General features: G+C 30.3%; 1 protein-coding gene across 1 annotated transcript; it reads left to right on the forward strand.

Moving 5' to 3' along the window:
• Positions 1–1,104: 1,104 nt before the first annotated feature.
• On the forward strand, positions 1,105–12,878 carry LOC129890712 (pectin acetylesterase 8-like). Its single transcript, XM_055966206.1, has 12 exons — positions 1,105–1,213; positions 1,334–1,416; positions 2,031–2,160; positions 2,772–2,851; positions 8,759–8,845; positions 10,536–10,660; positions 10,796–10,856; positions 10,954–11,007; positions 11,399–11,476; positions 11,587–11,692; positions 11,972–12,117; positions 12,662–12,878. The coding sequence occupies exons 1-12, from the start codon at positions 1,105–1,107 to the stop codon at positions 12,752–12,754; spliced, it is 1,152 nt and encodes a 383-aa protein (XP_055822181.1). The 3' UTR covers positions 12,755–12,878.
• Positions 12,879–14,574: the final 1,696 nt, after the last annotated feature.

Consider the following 14,574-nt stretch of genomic DNA (forward strand, 5'->3'; position numbering starts at 1 on the left):
AATATTTCTTATAATTATATGAAAATTACACTAAAGTTTAAAATTTTATTGAATTTACAATTTTTAAATTTTAATTTGTTAGGAAAATATTAGTTACATTTTTATTTAAGATATTGTATTATTTTTAATTAAGTTTACAAAAAAAGAATTATCATAACCAGCCTGGATCCGGATGGTATAGCCCGGCCACACAGGCCAATTAAAGCCCTTTCAAACCCGGACCGGTTGGAACCTGACCAACCCGAACCTCAGACTAGCCTGGTTAAATTTTTTTTGAACCGGACCAGGTCAGCCTCTTGAAAATTAATCCCACTTAATTTGCATCATAGAATATTTTCAAATTTAAATTTGTAGTATGTACATTTGAAATCACCAAAGTAGCTTCTACTTAAGTTTTTATCCTTATTAAGATGTGGTATTTATTAATAATATATTATGTTGTTAGTTACATGTATCACAGATTATCTGCCAGAAAACATATTTTAAAGGTTTTCCAAAATTACCTAAATTGGTATTTTGGTATATTCATGAATTAAATTTGTAGTATGTACATTTGAAATCACCAAAGTAGCTTCTACTTAAGTTTTTATCCTTATTAAGATGTGGTATTTATTAATAATATATTATGTTGTTAGTTACATGTATCACAGATTATCTGCCAGAAAACATATTTTAAAGGTTTTCCAAAATTACCTAAATTGGTATTTTGCTATATTCATGAATTAAATTTGTAGTATGTACATTTGAAATCACCAAAGTAGCTTCTACTTAAGTTTTTATCCTTATTAAGATGTGGTATTTATTAATAATATATTATGTTGTTAGTTACATGTATCACAGATTATCTGCCAGAAAACATATTTTAAAGGTTTTCCAAAATTACCTAAATTGGTATTTTGCTATATTCATGAATTAAATTCCACTTACTTCACTGTCAAGAATCCCAATTCACAAATATTCCATTTATGGCTTTAGTTTACACTTTATTACTTGATATAAAATCAGTTTCTTTGTTAAAAAACGATATCAATATATATATATATGTGTATTTCTTTTGCCCATCTTTAGCAATATTATTTTATTAAGAGATATTAAAGTAGCAAAATGGTGACTAATTTTTTGTTCTTTTTTGTTTCTTTGCTGAATTTTATTACAACAGAAAGTCTCCTTGTTAATATCACTATACTTCAAACTGCCGTTGCAAAAGGAGCTGGTGATTAACACTTCTCTTTTGTGTGTTTGTAGATACATATATAGACACGCACACATGTGTATAAATTATAATTATTTTTGTTATTTATTTATTATTATTATTAATGTGTGTTTATTATAGTTTGCTTGGATGGAACTCCACCAGCATACCATCTTGATAGAGGATCAGATACAGGAGTAAATAATTGGGTAATATCAGTTGAGGTTAGTTTTGTTTTTTTAAAACTCCGTTTATCTCTATGGAATTTATTTCAATAATAATGAAAAAAATAATTAGTATTCCAAAACCAAACCCCCATCCTTGAGAATTGAGATTTAAATAAAAAATTTACTTTAAATCAAGGAAAATGATTTACTAGAAAATATTTTCTTCAAAAATAAGTGAATCTCTTGCTTATTTTTTTTTATAGATTGTAATTAAGTAAGTAAGCAAGAAAATATTGTCGTAAGAGCATTTATATGTTATTAGCAAAATGTTATGGAGGCAGATAGGGATGGAGAGTGGAGGTTTGGGGGTGACAGGGGGTGGGCTAGGATGGTCAAGGAGTGAGTGTTGGGGGGCGAGTGGATGGGTGGAGACAATAAGCTTTGGAATGTTATTTATGCAACTTTTTTTCTCTCTTTTCGTGAGAAAAGTCATTTTCCTCACTTTTAAGGAGCTTGTTTTTCTAAAGAAAATATTTTTCAAACACTTTGATTAATCAAACGTAAAAAAATTGTAAAATATTTTCCTTCCGTACCAAACACACCCTATATATTGTTGTGAATTTCTTCTATCTTAGAATATCAACTTATCAATTAAATTTTGGATATTTAAGGGAGGTGGATGGTGCCAAAATGTTGCACAATGTCTGCTGAGGAAGAATAGTAAGTTGGGATCTAGTGCAAAAATGGAAAAACAAGTTCTTTTCTCTGGGATGTTGAGTAATGATCAGAAATTTAATCCAGGTAATATTCTAATTTAATTTTTAATTCATGTTACATTTATTCATTATTTTAATATTTTATGTATTTTTTTATTTTTTAAAAAAATTGGGGATAAGGGAACGGGAAATGAGGTGGGCTTTACAAGGTGGGAATCAAACCCTTACCAATAGGGTAAGGGTAAAAATTCAGGTAGCCAACTAACTGAGCTACTAAAATTCTCCTATTTAATGTATATATAAAGTGTAGTTTGATTAAGGAAAAGTTACACATTTGGTCGATCGATTGGCTAAACTAATTACATTCACTAGACAAATATTAGGGGGGAAAAACACACACTATTATATATAAAAATATTTATATTTATAAATATGATACGTTAATGTATATGCTAATTTGAGCGATGACCTTTCGAAAATAGTATTTTTATCTTCATAGGCAGGGTAAGATTTGTGTACACTTACCCACTTCAGACCTCACTTGTGGAATTACAGTTTTGAATATGTTGTTATTCTTATTATGTTATACATTAATGTACAAAAATTATTTATTTTTCTACTATTATTTTGATGGACTAATATACAAGGTAAAAATCTCTTTAATTAATACAATGATGGTGCTTTTGAAATTTGTAGAATTTTACAATTGGAATAGAGTTTTTGTTAGATATTGTGATGGAGGATCTTTCACAGGAGATGTTGAAGCAATTGATCCTGTAAGTCACTATATATATTCTTCAGAACTCCTAATTTGTTAATTAGTAGTACTTGTTATAAAAATAACTAGCTTGGCAAAATTAAGTAAAATTATTGAAAAAGAGATATTGAGGGAAACAGAACACAAGAGAGAAAGAGAGGAATTGCGTATATGTATTTCTGTTCTTCACTTTCTTTCATTGCCAATTCATGGCAATATATATAGAGAAATTAGTGTTAGAAGATGATTAGTGGGCTGCCCACTTTTAGTGGGCCCCACTTTAATATATTATGTAGTGGACATTCCACTTAATATGTGGACATTCCACTTAACACTCCCCTTTGAATGTCCACGTGTAATGTGTTTACATAAAAATATTTTACAAGAAATAATATACTAAGTTATTCTGATGTTGTGCCTCGTTAAAACCTTACTAGGAAAAAACCCAGTGGGAAAAGCCTAATGAAGGAAAAAGAGTACACAGATCTGGTAATACGCCTTGATTGTTGCCTCATTAAAAACTTTGCCAGGAAAACCCAGTGGACCAAAACCGTGGTTAAGGGAAAAAGAGTGCAGCGCGTATTTTACTCCCCCTGATGAAAACTTCATTTGATATTTTGGAGACGGCGCATTCCAACCTTATGCCTTAACTTCTCAAAAGTTGATGTTGGTAATGCCTTTGTGAATAAATCTGCAAGATTATCACTTGAACGAACTTGTTGTACATCAATTTCACCATTCTTCTGAAGATCATGTGTGAAGAATAATTTTGGTGAAATGTGTTTCATTCTGTCTCCTTTTATGAAGCCACCTTTCAATTGAGCTATGCACGCGGCATTGTCTTCGAATATAATTGTGGGTATTTTAACATTATTTTCCAGACCACATCTTTCTTTGATGAACTGTATCATCGATCTCAACCACACACATTCTCTACTTGCTTTATGAATTGCTATTATTTCAGCATGATTTGAAGAAGTAGCAACAATAGACTGTTTTGTAGATCGCCATGATATAGCAGTCCCTCTGTGTGTAAGCAGATAACCTGTCTGAGATCGAGCTTTATGTGGGTCTGATAAATAACCTACATCTGCATAACCAATAAGGTCTGTGCAACCTTTGTTAGTATAAAACAAACTCATATCAATAGTACCCTTCAGGTATCGCAAAATATGTTTGATACCGTTCCAATGCCTTCGTGTTGGGGATGAATTATACCTTGCTAGAAAATTAACAGAAAATGTAATATCAGGTCTAGTTGCGTTAGCAAGATACATAAGTGCGCCAATAGCACTGAGATATGGTACTTCAGGACCAAGAATTTCTTCATCCTCTTCTGGAGGTCGAAATTGATCTTTTTCCACTTCAAGTGATCGAACAACCATTAGAGTACTTAATGGATGTACTTTGTCCATGTAAAATCTTTTTAAGATTTTCTCCGTGTAGGCAGATTGATAAATAAAAACTCCGTCTGCTAAATGTTCAATTTGCAGACCTAGACAAAGTTTTGTCTTTCCAAGGTCTTTCATTTCAAATTCTTTCTTTAGATATTCAATTGCCTTTTGTACCTCTTCAGGGGTTCCAATGAGATTATGTCATCAACATAAACGGCGAGTATAACAAACTCTGATTCCGTTTTCTTAATAAAAACACATGGACAAATAACATCATTAATATAGCCTTCATTTATTAAGTACTCATTTAGGCGATTATACCACATGCGCCCTGATTGTTTCAGACCATATAATGATCTTTATTATTTTATTGAGTATACTTCCCGAGACTTTTTACATGCTTCAGGCAATTTTAATCCTTCTGGATTTTCATATAAATTTCATTATCAAGTGAACCATAAAGGTAAGCTGTAACCACATCCATTAGGTGTATTTCAAGATTTTTATGTACAGCTAAACTGATGAGATATCGAAATGTTATTCCATCCATAACCGGTGAATATGTTTCTTCATAGTTGACTCCGGGTCTTTGAGAGAATCTTTGTGCAACAAGGCGTGCCTTATATCTTACAATTTCATTTCTCTCATTTCGTTTTCTAACAAAAACCCATTTATAGCCAACTGGTTTTACACCTTCAGGGGTTTGGACTACAGGTCCAAAAACCTAACGTTTAGCAAATGAGTCTAATTCTGATTGAATTGCCTTTTGCCATTCTGGCCAATCACATCTTCGTCGACATTCTTCGACGGATTTAGGCTCAAGACTTTCACTATCTTGCATGAGGTTAAGTGCAACATTATATGCAAAAACATTATCAACCGTGATTTTAGATCGATCTAATTTTATCTCATCACCAAAAGAACTTATTGAAAGTTCTTCATTCACTTGAGTCTCGGGTTCACTGATTTCTTTAGGAATATCAGGTTTACTCAAATCTTGACCTTCTTCAGGAGGTTCTATTGTAGTATCATCTTTATTTTTTCTCACGCTTCTCTTTCTAGGATTTTTATCCTTTGAACCCAACGGTCTACCACGCTTTTGGAGTGTTTGGGATTCAGAAGCTATGATACTTGTAGATGATCCTTTTGGGACATCAATCCGGATAGGTACATTCACTGCAGGGATATGTGACTTAGTTATCCGTTTCAAATCAGTAAATGCATCTGACATTTAATTTGCTATTTTCTGTAAGTGGATGATCTTCTGGACTTCTTGTTCACATGTGCGGGTACGTGGATCAAAATGTGATAGTGATGAAACTTTTCACGCAATTTCTTTTTCTTTTTCGGGTTCCTTTTTCTCTCCCCCTAATGGCGGGAAAATTGTTTCATCAAACCGACAATCTGCAAATCGAGCAGTGAATAAATCTCCAGTCAACGGTTCAAGGTATCGAATAATAGAGGGTGAGTCAAACCCAACATATATGCCCAACCTTCGTTGAGGGCCCATTTTTGTACGTTGTGGTGGTGCTACAGGCACGTATACTGCACAACCAAAATTCTTAAATGGGCTATATTTGGTTCATGACCAAATACTAATTATGACGGAGAATATTTATTATAATGTGTCGGTCAGAGACGTACAAGTGCTGCAGCATGTAAGATAGCATGACCCCAAACAGTAATTGACAATTTTGTTTTCATTAGTAAAGGTCTTGCTATCAATTGTAGGCGCTTTATAAATGACTCTGCAAGGCCATTTTGAGTATGAACATGAGCAACAGGATGTTCAATTTTTATCCCAATTGATAAGCAATAATCATTAAAAGCTTGGGATGTAAATTCTCCAGCATTATTAAGGCGAATGGCCTTAATTGGATAATCTGGGATTTGCGCCCTTAATCTTATTATTTCTGCTAACAACTTTGCAAACGTCAGGTTGCGAGATGATAATAAGCACATGAGACCATCTAGATGATGCATCTATTAGGACCATAAAATATCTAAACAATCCACTAGGTGGATGAATAGGTCCACATATATCTTCATGTATACGCTCTAAAAATCCAGGAGATTCGATGCCAACCTTCAGGGTCGATGGTCTGGCAATTAATTTGCCTTGATAACAAGCAGCACATGAAAATTCATCATTTGTAAGAATCTTCTGGTTCTTTAACGGATGTCCAGTTGAATTTTCAAGAATTCGTCTCATCATTATTGATCCAGGATGACCTATTCGATCATGCCATAGCACAAATATATTTGAATCAGTAAACTTCTGGTTTACGATCATATGTGCTTCAATTGCACTAATTTTTGCATAATATAGGCCAGATGACAGAGTTGGTAATTTTTCCAAAATATATTTCTGGCCCGAGACACTCTTGGTTATACCAAGATATTCAATATTTATTTCATTTAGTGTCTCAACATGATATCCATTTCTGCGGATATCTTTAAAACTTAACAAGTTTCTTGGGGATTTAGAAGAAAATAGTGCATCTTCTATAACAATTTTTGTTTCCTTAGGCAGAATTATAGTAGCTCTTCCGGAGCCTTCTATCATTTTTGAATTACCAGAAATTGTAGTAACATTAGCTTTTCTTCTAAGTAAATTGGAAAAATATTTCTCGTCTTTAAATATAGCATGGGTTATTCCACTATCAATTACACAAATATCCTCGTGATTTATCATTGATCCAAATAAGATTTGAGGCATTTCCATATTTTCTTCACAAAGAAAGAAAGTCAATATTATAATTAATACATAATTTATTATACAAAATTTTATTTTATTATATGGATCTAGAAAAATACAAATATAATATTTAATACATACAACAAAAAAGAGAATTGTTTAAATATTATCGGGCTTATCAACATTCATATTTACTTTTGGAAAATTAAAGAAATCAGCTACATCCAAATGCATGGACTCAATATTATCTTCAGAGATAAAATTTGTCTCTAGATTATTTTCTGCCCTTTTCAGAGATGCCTGATATAGCTGAACAAGACGCTTTGATGGCCGGCAAATTCGCGACCAGTGCCCCACACCTCCACATCTATGACATATTGTTTCTGAATTATTCTTCGGTAAAGCTTCTGGCTTTTTACCCTGCCTTTTATATTGCTGATTATTTCTCGGTGTCAGCCGAGCATCATGATTAAAAAATTTTCTTTGACTACGACCATGACTGGGGCCATGGCCTCTTTCTCGTTGGTTTGAATTTGCCTGATTCACTTCAAGGAGTAGCAAAGAACCAACGGGCCGACTATCATGATTTTTCATTAATAATTCATTATGGCGTTCAGCATAAGTAAGTGAGATAATAATTCACAAATTTTGTAAAGCCTTTTTCGCGATATTGCTGCTGTAGGAGCATATTCGCGGGTGGAAATGTGGAGTATATTTTTTCAAGTTTATCTTGTTCCGTGATTTCATCTCCGCATAAAGTTAACTGAGCTATAATTCGAAATAAAGCAGAATTATATTCAGTTATATTTTTAAAGTCCATTAGTCTCAGATTTAACCAGTCATGACGTGCTTGTGGAAGCATGACCAACTTCAGGTGGTCATACCTTTCTTTTAATTTTTTTCACAATTTCAAGGGATCTTTTAATGTAAGATATTGTAATTTAAGACCCTCGTCAAGATGGTGGCGGAGGAAAATCATAACTTTTGCACGGTCTTGACTAGATGCCTGGTTATCATCTTTGATGGTGTCTGCCAGACCCATCGATTCAAGATGAATTTCGGCATCTAGTGCCCATGAGGAGTAGTCTTTTCCAGAAATATCAAGAGCAGTAAATTCAATTTTGAAAATATATGCCATTTTATAAAAATAAAATTAAATAAAACTCTTACCACTTTTGTTACCTTGAAAAATTAGCCGGAGCCACGTGCTGATAACGTGTTATAAAAATAACTAGCTTGGCAAAATTAAGTAAAATTATTGAAAAAGAGATATTGAGGGAAACAGAACACAAGAGAGAAAGAGAGGAATTGCGTATATGTATTTCTGTTCTTCACTTTCTTTCATTGCCAATTCATGGCAATATATATAGAGAAATTAGTGTTAGAAGATGATTAGTGGGCTGCCCACTTTTAGTGGGCCCCACTTTAATATATTATGTAGTGGACATTCCACTTAATATGTGGACATTCCACTTAACAGTACTAATTATAATATTTAAAGCTAAGATTGTTGGAAGTGAAGCTGTCAGCAGTGGAAGCCAGTTGTCATAGTTAATTTAACTAATTTAAAATTAGTTAGTGTGGTAAATGAACGGTAGTTATATGTTAGTTAGTAGATTAGATATTTTCCCCAATTAATTTAGTTAGACTAGATAAATAGCTGAGAGCTTTGTATCAAACTCAGTTCTGCAAATTAGAGAATGAATTTTCTTCTCTCCAATTGTCTCTCTAGTACTCTTTTCTGATTTTCTTCTTAAGTTACTGTATTCATCACTTTGATCATTGGTTTTAAGAAAGATTTTTATATTCTAATTAAAACTCCAAAATTTGATAGGGTACTGGGCTTCATTACAGAGGGGCAAGAATATTCAAAGCTATTATGGAGGCATTGTTGGCCCAGGGAATGAAGAAATCTCAAAATGTATGATCACATTGAACTTCTTATTTATATATATACGCTTCACGGAAAAATAATATGGTATTTATATCAAAATTAGTTTTTAACATATCGTAGTAAATAAATTATCCATTATTTTATTTTGGGAAAAGGGTTAAAAATATTCTTAAACTATGAGAAATGAACAAAAATGTCCTTCATTTATAGGTTGGTTCAAAAATCCTCTTACAGTCAATACTTTGATCCAAAAATGCTCTTGTCGTCTATAGTTTGATTTAAAAATGCCCCCATTATTACTAAATGTGTCAAAAATACCTTTTTTGAATAAATATATTATTTTTTTTCATTTTAAACACATCTTGTTAAGAATAAAAAATTGCTTTTAAAGAACTCTAGTCTTGTTTTTTTCTTTTAAAGCCACTTTAACTGATAAAAATATACGAAATAATTTTTTTTCCTGCTTAATCTCATTTTATTAATTAAAATAGAATAATTTTATGTACCTTTTAACGGATAATTTATATCGTATATATAAGATCATAAACCCATCATTAATTTTTATTTAGATAACGATAAAAATAATTTTAATAAACTATATAATATTTTTATATTATATTTTTTTTCGAATTGAAGTAGGATAAATATTTACTAATAAAAAAATTTATTAGGAAAATATGTGTTCAAAAATAAATAAAAAATAATAATAATAAAAAAAAAAAAAAATATATATATATATATATATATATATATATATATATATTTGAAAATGGGCATTTTTTAACTATTAAGTAATAATAGAGACATTTTTTGACCAAACTATTGACGAAAAAGACATTTTTGGACTAAACTATAAATGAAAGACATTTTTATTCATTTCACATAGTTTAAGGGCATTTTAGATCCTTTTCTGTTTTATTTTTAATGTTATTGGTTTTACTTTATATAAATAGTTACTTGTAGTAATTTTTTAGGCGATCTCACATATAGTGTATGAAAGTTTGGCTTCATTCAATTTGGCGGACAATGCTATAGTGGTTTAGTTTGTTTTTCAATAGAAACAGCAACACAACACCTCTGTTGAACTATATGAACTCTTAGGGGTCGTTTGGTGTGAGGGATAGTAATTAATAGTTTTGGGATAAAAAAATAATTTAGAGATAAAATTTTGGTGTCTTGTTTGATTGTCAAGTTTGGGATAACTTATCCCGCCATTTTTACCATAGAGATGGGATTAGTTATCCCATATACTTGGTGGGACAAGTTATCCCAGGATAGTTAATTTTGAGATAACTTCTTTCCAACCAATTATAGAGGCCGTTTGGATTGGCTTATAAGCTGTTTTCAGCTTTTTTTGAGTGTTTGGCTGGCCAACTTAAAGTTATTTTGTGCTTAAAATAAGCTCCAATAAATAGTAGGGTTTATTTGGATGAACTTATTTTAAGCAGTTTATAAGTTGAAAACAGCTTATAAGTCAAAAAATAAAAGTTGGCATGTACCTACCTTTTTTTTTAACAAACTATTTAAAAATAAGTCAATTCGAACAGGCTAATAATAGTCTAGTAATAGTAATGAAACTCTAATAACATGTGTGGACTCAACGGTCTCCCTTTTCCTCCTCGCTTTCCTCTTATTTCAACTTTTTAACTCTACATATCTTAAGTCTAAAGTTTTTCTTAGTTTTTTTATTTTTTATTTTAATTTTTTGAAATGGTAGGCTATACTCTCTGGATGCTCAGCTGGAGGATTGACAACAATCTTGCATTGTGACAACTTCAGAGCTTTATTATCAAAGAATATTAAAGTTAAATGCTTTTCAGATGCTGGTTATTTTGTTGACATGTAAATATTCTTCTTCCTCATTAAATTTTTATTTTTTTTGATAATTAAACTCTCACAATTTATGTTCAATAATTATTACCTTTTATCTATTTAATTCTTCATACTATTAACAGTTTAATCTATATATATTCCCAGCAAGGATATTTCAGGGAAAGCATTTATTGAAAAATACTTCAACGATGTTCTCACTTTACATGTATGTTTATTTTCCCACTTTTTCATTGTCTATTATTAAATTGAAAAGTGTATATTTTTTTTTTGCTCTTACATTTTATTTTATTTTTTGAATTTAGGGCTCCGCCAAGAATTTGCCTCCATCATGTACTTCAAAGTTGAAATTGGGTTTGGTAAGTGCAATATAATATCAAGCACTAATACTTGGTTGAGCAGGGGATCTCTCAAATGTAAGATCTTAAGCTCGAATTCATAGATTTGTCTAGCGTGGTTGATTTGCCAATTATTACACTGTAATGAGGTTTACCCCGTACGCATTCAAAAAAAAAATAACAACTGCCGGTTCCTTTGTCGTGAAAAAGTAATATCAAGAACTATTTTTTTATTCAACAACATTATGGGGGTCTTGTTAATCAATTCCTCTATGGCAATAACAATTTTACCAATAATTATTTAAAATTTTGTAATTTAATTCCTCTAGGTAATTACATATATTACGAATTATCAAATAAATTAATGAAATTCCAAATGTAAGATTATTATTTTTTTATTTAAATGGTGCAGTGTTTTTTCCCTCAAAATGTGGCTCAACAAATTCAAACGCCACTTTTCATTATAAATTCAGCCTATGATGATTGGCAGGTTAGTTTATTAGATCTTTCAAATATGTTTCACAATATTTTTTTTCATTTTTTCCTTTATATTTTATTTGCTTTTTTCCTGAACTTTTTATGTGTTTTCTTTAAACTAAGATAAGGAACATTTTGGTGCCTCCTGGTACTGATCCTAAGGGTGTATGGAAGAGCTGCGGAGCTAATATAAAATATTGCACACAAGATCAGCTCAAAGTTCTTCAAGGTTAGTAATATTTTCAAATTTTTCAATTCATTATTTATTCGTCATCAGTTTATTTACTTTTCCCTAAATAGCCTGGTAAACAAAGCATCCCGCGATAGCAGTATTTGGAGAAGGGCCGCACCCCAAGAGATGTTATGTAGATCGTCGATCTATCCTATTGATGCTTCCATGGTTCAAACTCGTGACTTATAGATCACATGGAGACAATTTAACTGTTGTTGTAAACAATTTTCTAATTTATCAAATTTTGTTTTAACTAACTTCGAAAAATTATTTTAGGTTTCAGAGTGAATTTTTTGAAGGCATTGGAAGGGCTAGGGCAATCTTCAACAAGAGGATATTACATCAACTCTTGCTTTTCACATTGCCAAACTCAAAAACAAGCTTATTGGTTTGGTCCCAATTCACCTAGATTATTCAACAAGGTAAAGCTAATTAGTAGATTTATAGTTTGTTTGGTCAAGGTTTTGGGAGGTCAAAAATATTTTTTTTTTCTTTTAAAAATTATTTTTAAAAAAATAAATAAAAATATGGTATTTGGCTAAGCTTTTGAAAGAAAATAAGTAATTGAGAGTAGTAGAAATTGTTTTTCCCCAAAAGTATTTTTTTTTTTTTGAAAAACACTTTTGATAAAAATACATTCTTAAAAATTTGGTCAAACACTAATTGTTGCTCAAAAGTGTTTTAAAATTTATTGGTCAAACACAAACTGCTTCTTACAAAAATTACTTTTAGAAAAATACTTTTTAAAATAAATTGATTTTAGAAACTTGGCTAAACATGCAAATATTAAGCTCTCTCACTTCAGAAATTTCTTCGTCCTTTTTTCCTATATAATTTTGTTTAATAATTGCCGTTTTGGGCTTAAAATGAATATATAATATTTCCTTCCTTGAAAATCTATGAATATTAGAGTCTACATGATATATAGCTATTAAAGCAAGAACTGCTCCTTTTTTCTTATTACAGACAATAGCTGAAGCAGTAGGAGATTGGTTTTTGGATAGAAATCAATTTCGACAGATTGATTGCCCTTATCCTTGTGACAAAACATGTGTTTAATTATATGTCTTTTGCTTTGAGCTTTGATATGGAGATTGTGATATAGGAAGAAGGATAACTAGTTCTTTGGATCAATGGAATTGTATCATCATCATAAAAATGAGAAATTTATACATTTATTTGGACAAATTCCTATATGAAACGTTGTATTTTCTTTAGTTATCATTTGTATACGATGTTTATACAGCACGAGCAAAGGCCGGAATCATCGTAGGGAAAATTATCCATCAAATTGCAAGTGTAATGTTTTGGTTTCCCAAATAATTGAATCCCTTGATAAAGATATAAGTATTTGTCATTTAATGGTGTAACTTTCACAACTGTTAGATTTTAAATTTTTATTTTAATTATAAATATTGTTAATTTCATTTTTCCTGGGTGCATTTATAATAATTTATATCCTATGATACACTATTACTATAATTGTAAAATCATATCGATTGCTGTTTTTTTTATTAAAAAAAATTGCTGATTATTTGTTTTAAAAAATTGCAAACATGGGAGATTTAAAATAAAATATACTTAAAACTGCCAAGTGGCAGATGCACACAATAAAAGTGATAAATTGGGTGGTTTTTTTCTTGCACCCACATCCCTTTTTCTCTTTCTTTTTGATTTTTTTTTCTTTCTAGTTTTCTTCATATCTATATATTAGAAACAAATAACTAATTAAAAAACATAATTACTAACTAAAGAACTTAATTACGTAATTTTTTAAAAAAGAAAAACGTAAACGTCAAAGCCACATTAATCGGTTAACAGAATTCGCAGAGAAACTTTAGGAAAAGGTGAAAACTAAATTATGTAATTTGAAAATAATAACATATTTTTAAATGATTAAATAGATGCCAATCGATAAAGATAAGTATTCTGATTCTGACTAGGATACAAATAAGAGTCCAAAATTTTTTTATAGATTTTTTAACATTTTTAAATTGAAATTGAAATTACTAGCAAATAAAAAATTAAATTATTTGAAATTTTAATTATTTAAAAATGAAATATTGCGGTTTATGATCCCTTTCCCCTAAAATGGATGCGGTATATAAAAAAATTGAATTTTTGGTATTATTATTTTATTAAATGATAAATTCGAATTGTGTATCAAAAATTGATTTTAAAAAAAAGATGTCAAAGTTTAAAAGTTAGTTAATTATTTATAAAATATGTATATTTTACAAATATTATACATTAACGTACTACTTTGATATGCGTTACTTGAGCTGACAGTTTTTTGAAAACTATTTTTTTATCTTTACAGGGTAAGGTAAGGTCTACGTATATTTTACCATTTTAAGACTTTACTTGTGAAATTACATTAGTATATTATTGTTATTATATTATATATTATTATTGTAGAACAGATAACACATTTTTCTTCTATTATTTTGGTGGACTGCTATACAAGTAATTAAAAATCTCTTTAATTAATTAATACAACTATGGTGCTTTTAAAATTTGTAGAATTTTACAATTGGAATAGAATTTATGTTAAATATTGTGATGGAGGATCCATTACGGGAGATGTTGAAGCAATTGATCCTGTAAGTCAAATTATATATATATTCTTCAAAACTCCTAATTTTTTAATTAGTGGAGTACTGATTATAATATTTAAAGGTTTTTTTTCTAATTAAAACTCCAAATTTGACAGGGTACTGGACTTCATTATAGAGGGCAAGGATATTCAAAGCTATTATGGAGGAATTATTGGCCCAAGGAATGAAGAAATCTCAAAATGTACGATCACATCGAACTTCTTACTTTTATATATATTTCTATTTCTTCTATATTAGAAAAGGCTTAGTTTCAACATGGCA

This window comes from Solanum dulcamara, chromosome 5, assembly GCF_947179165.1.
Source record: "Solanum dulcamara chromosome 5, daSolDulc1.2, whole genome shotgun sequence".
Classification (NCBI taxonomy): Eukaryota; Viridiplantae; Streptophyta; class Magnoliopsida; order Solanales; family Solanaceae; genus Solanum; species Solanum dulcamara.

Bases quoted from the DNA above. Each gene is read 5' to 3' on its own strand.
- LOC129890712 (XM_055966206.1), top strand. From the start codon at position 1,105: ATGGTGACTAATTTTTTGTTCTTTTTTGTTTCTTTGCTGAATTTTATT. The intron at 1,214-1,333 runs GTGATTAACACT...TGTTTATTATAG, and splicing joins TGCCGTTGCAAAAGGAGCTG to TTTGCTTGGATGGAACTCCA. The intron at 12,118-12,661 runs GTAAAGCTAATT...TTCTTATTACAG, and splicing joins CACCTAGATTATTCAACAAG to ACAATAGCTGAAGCAGTAGG.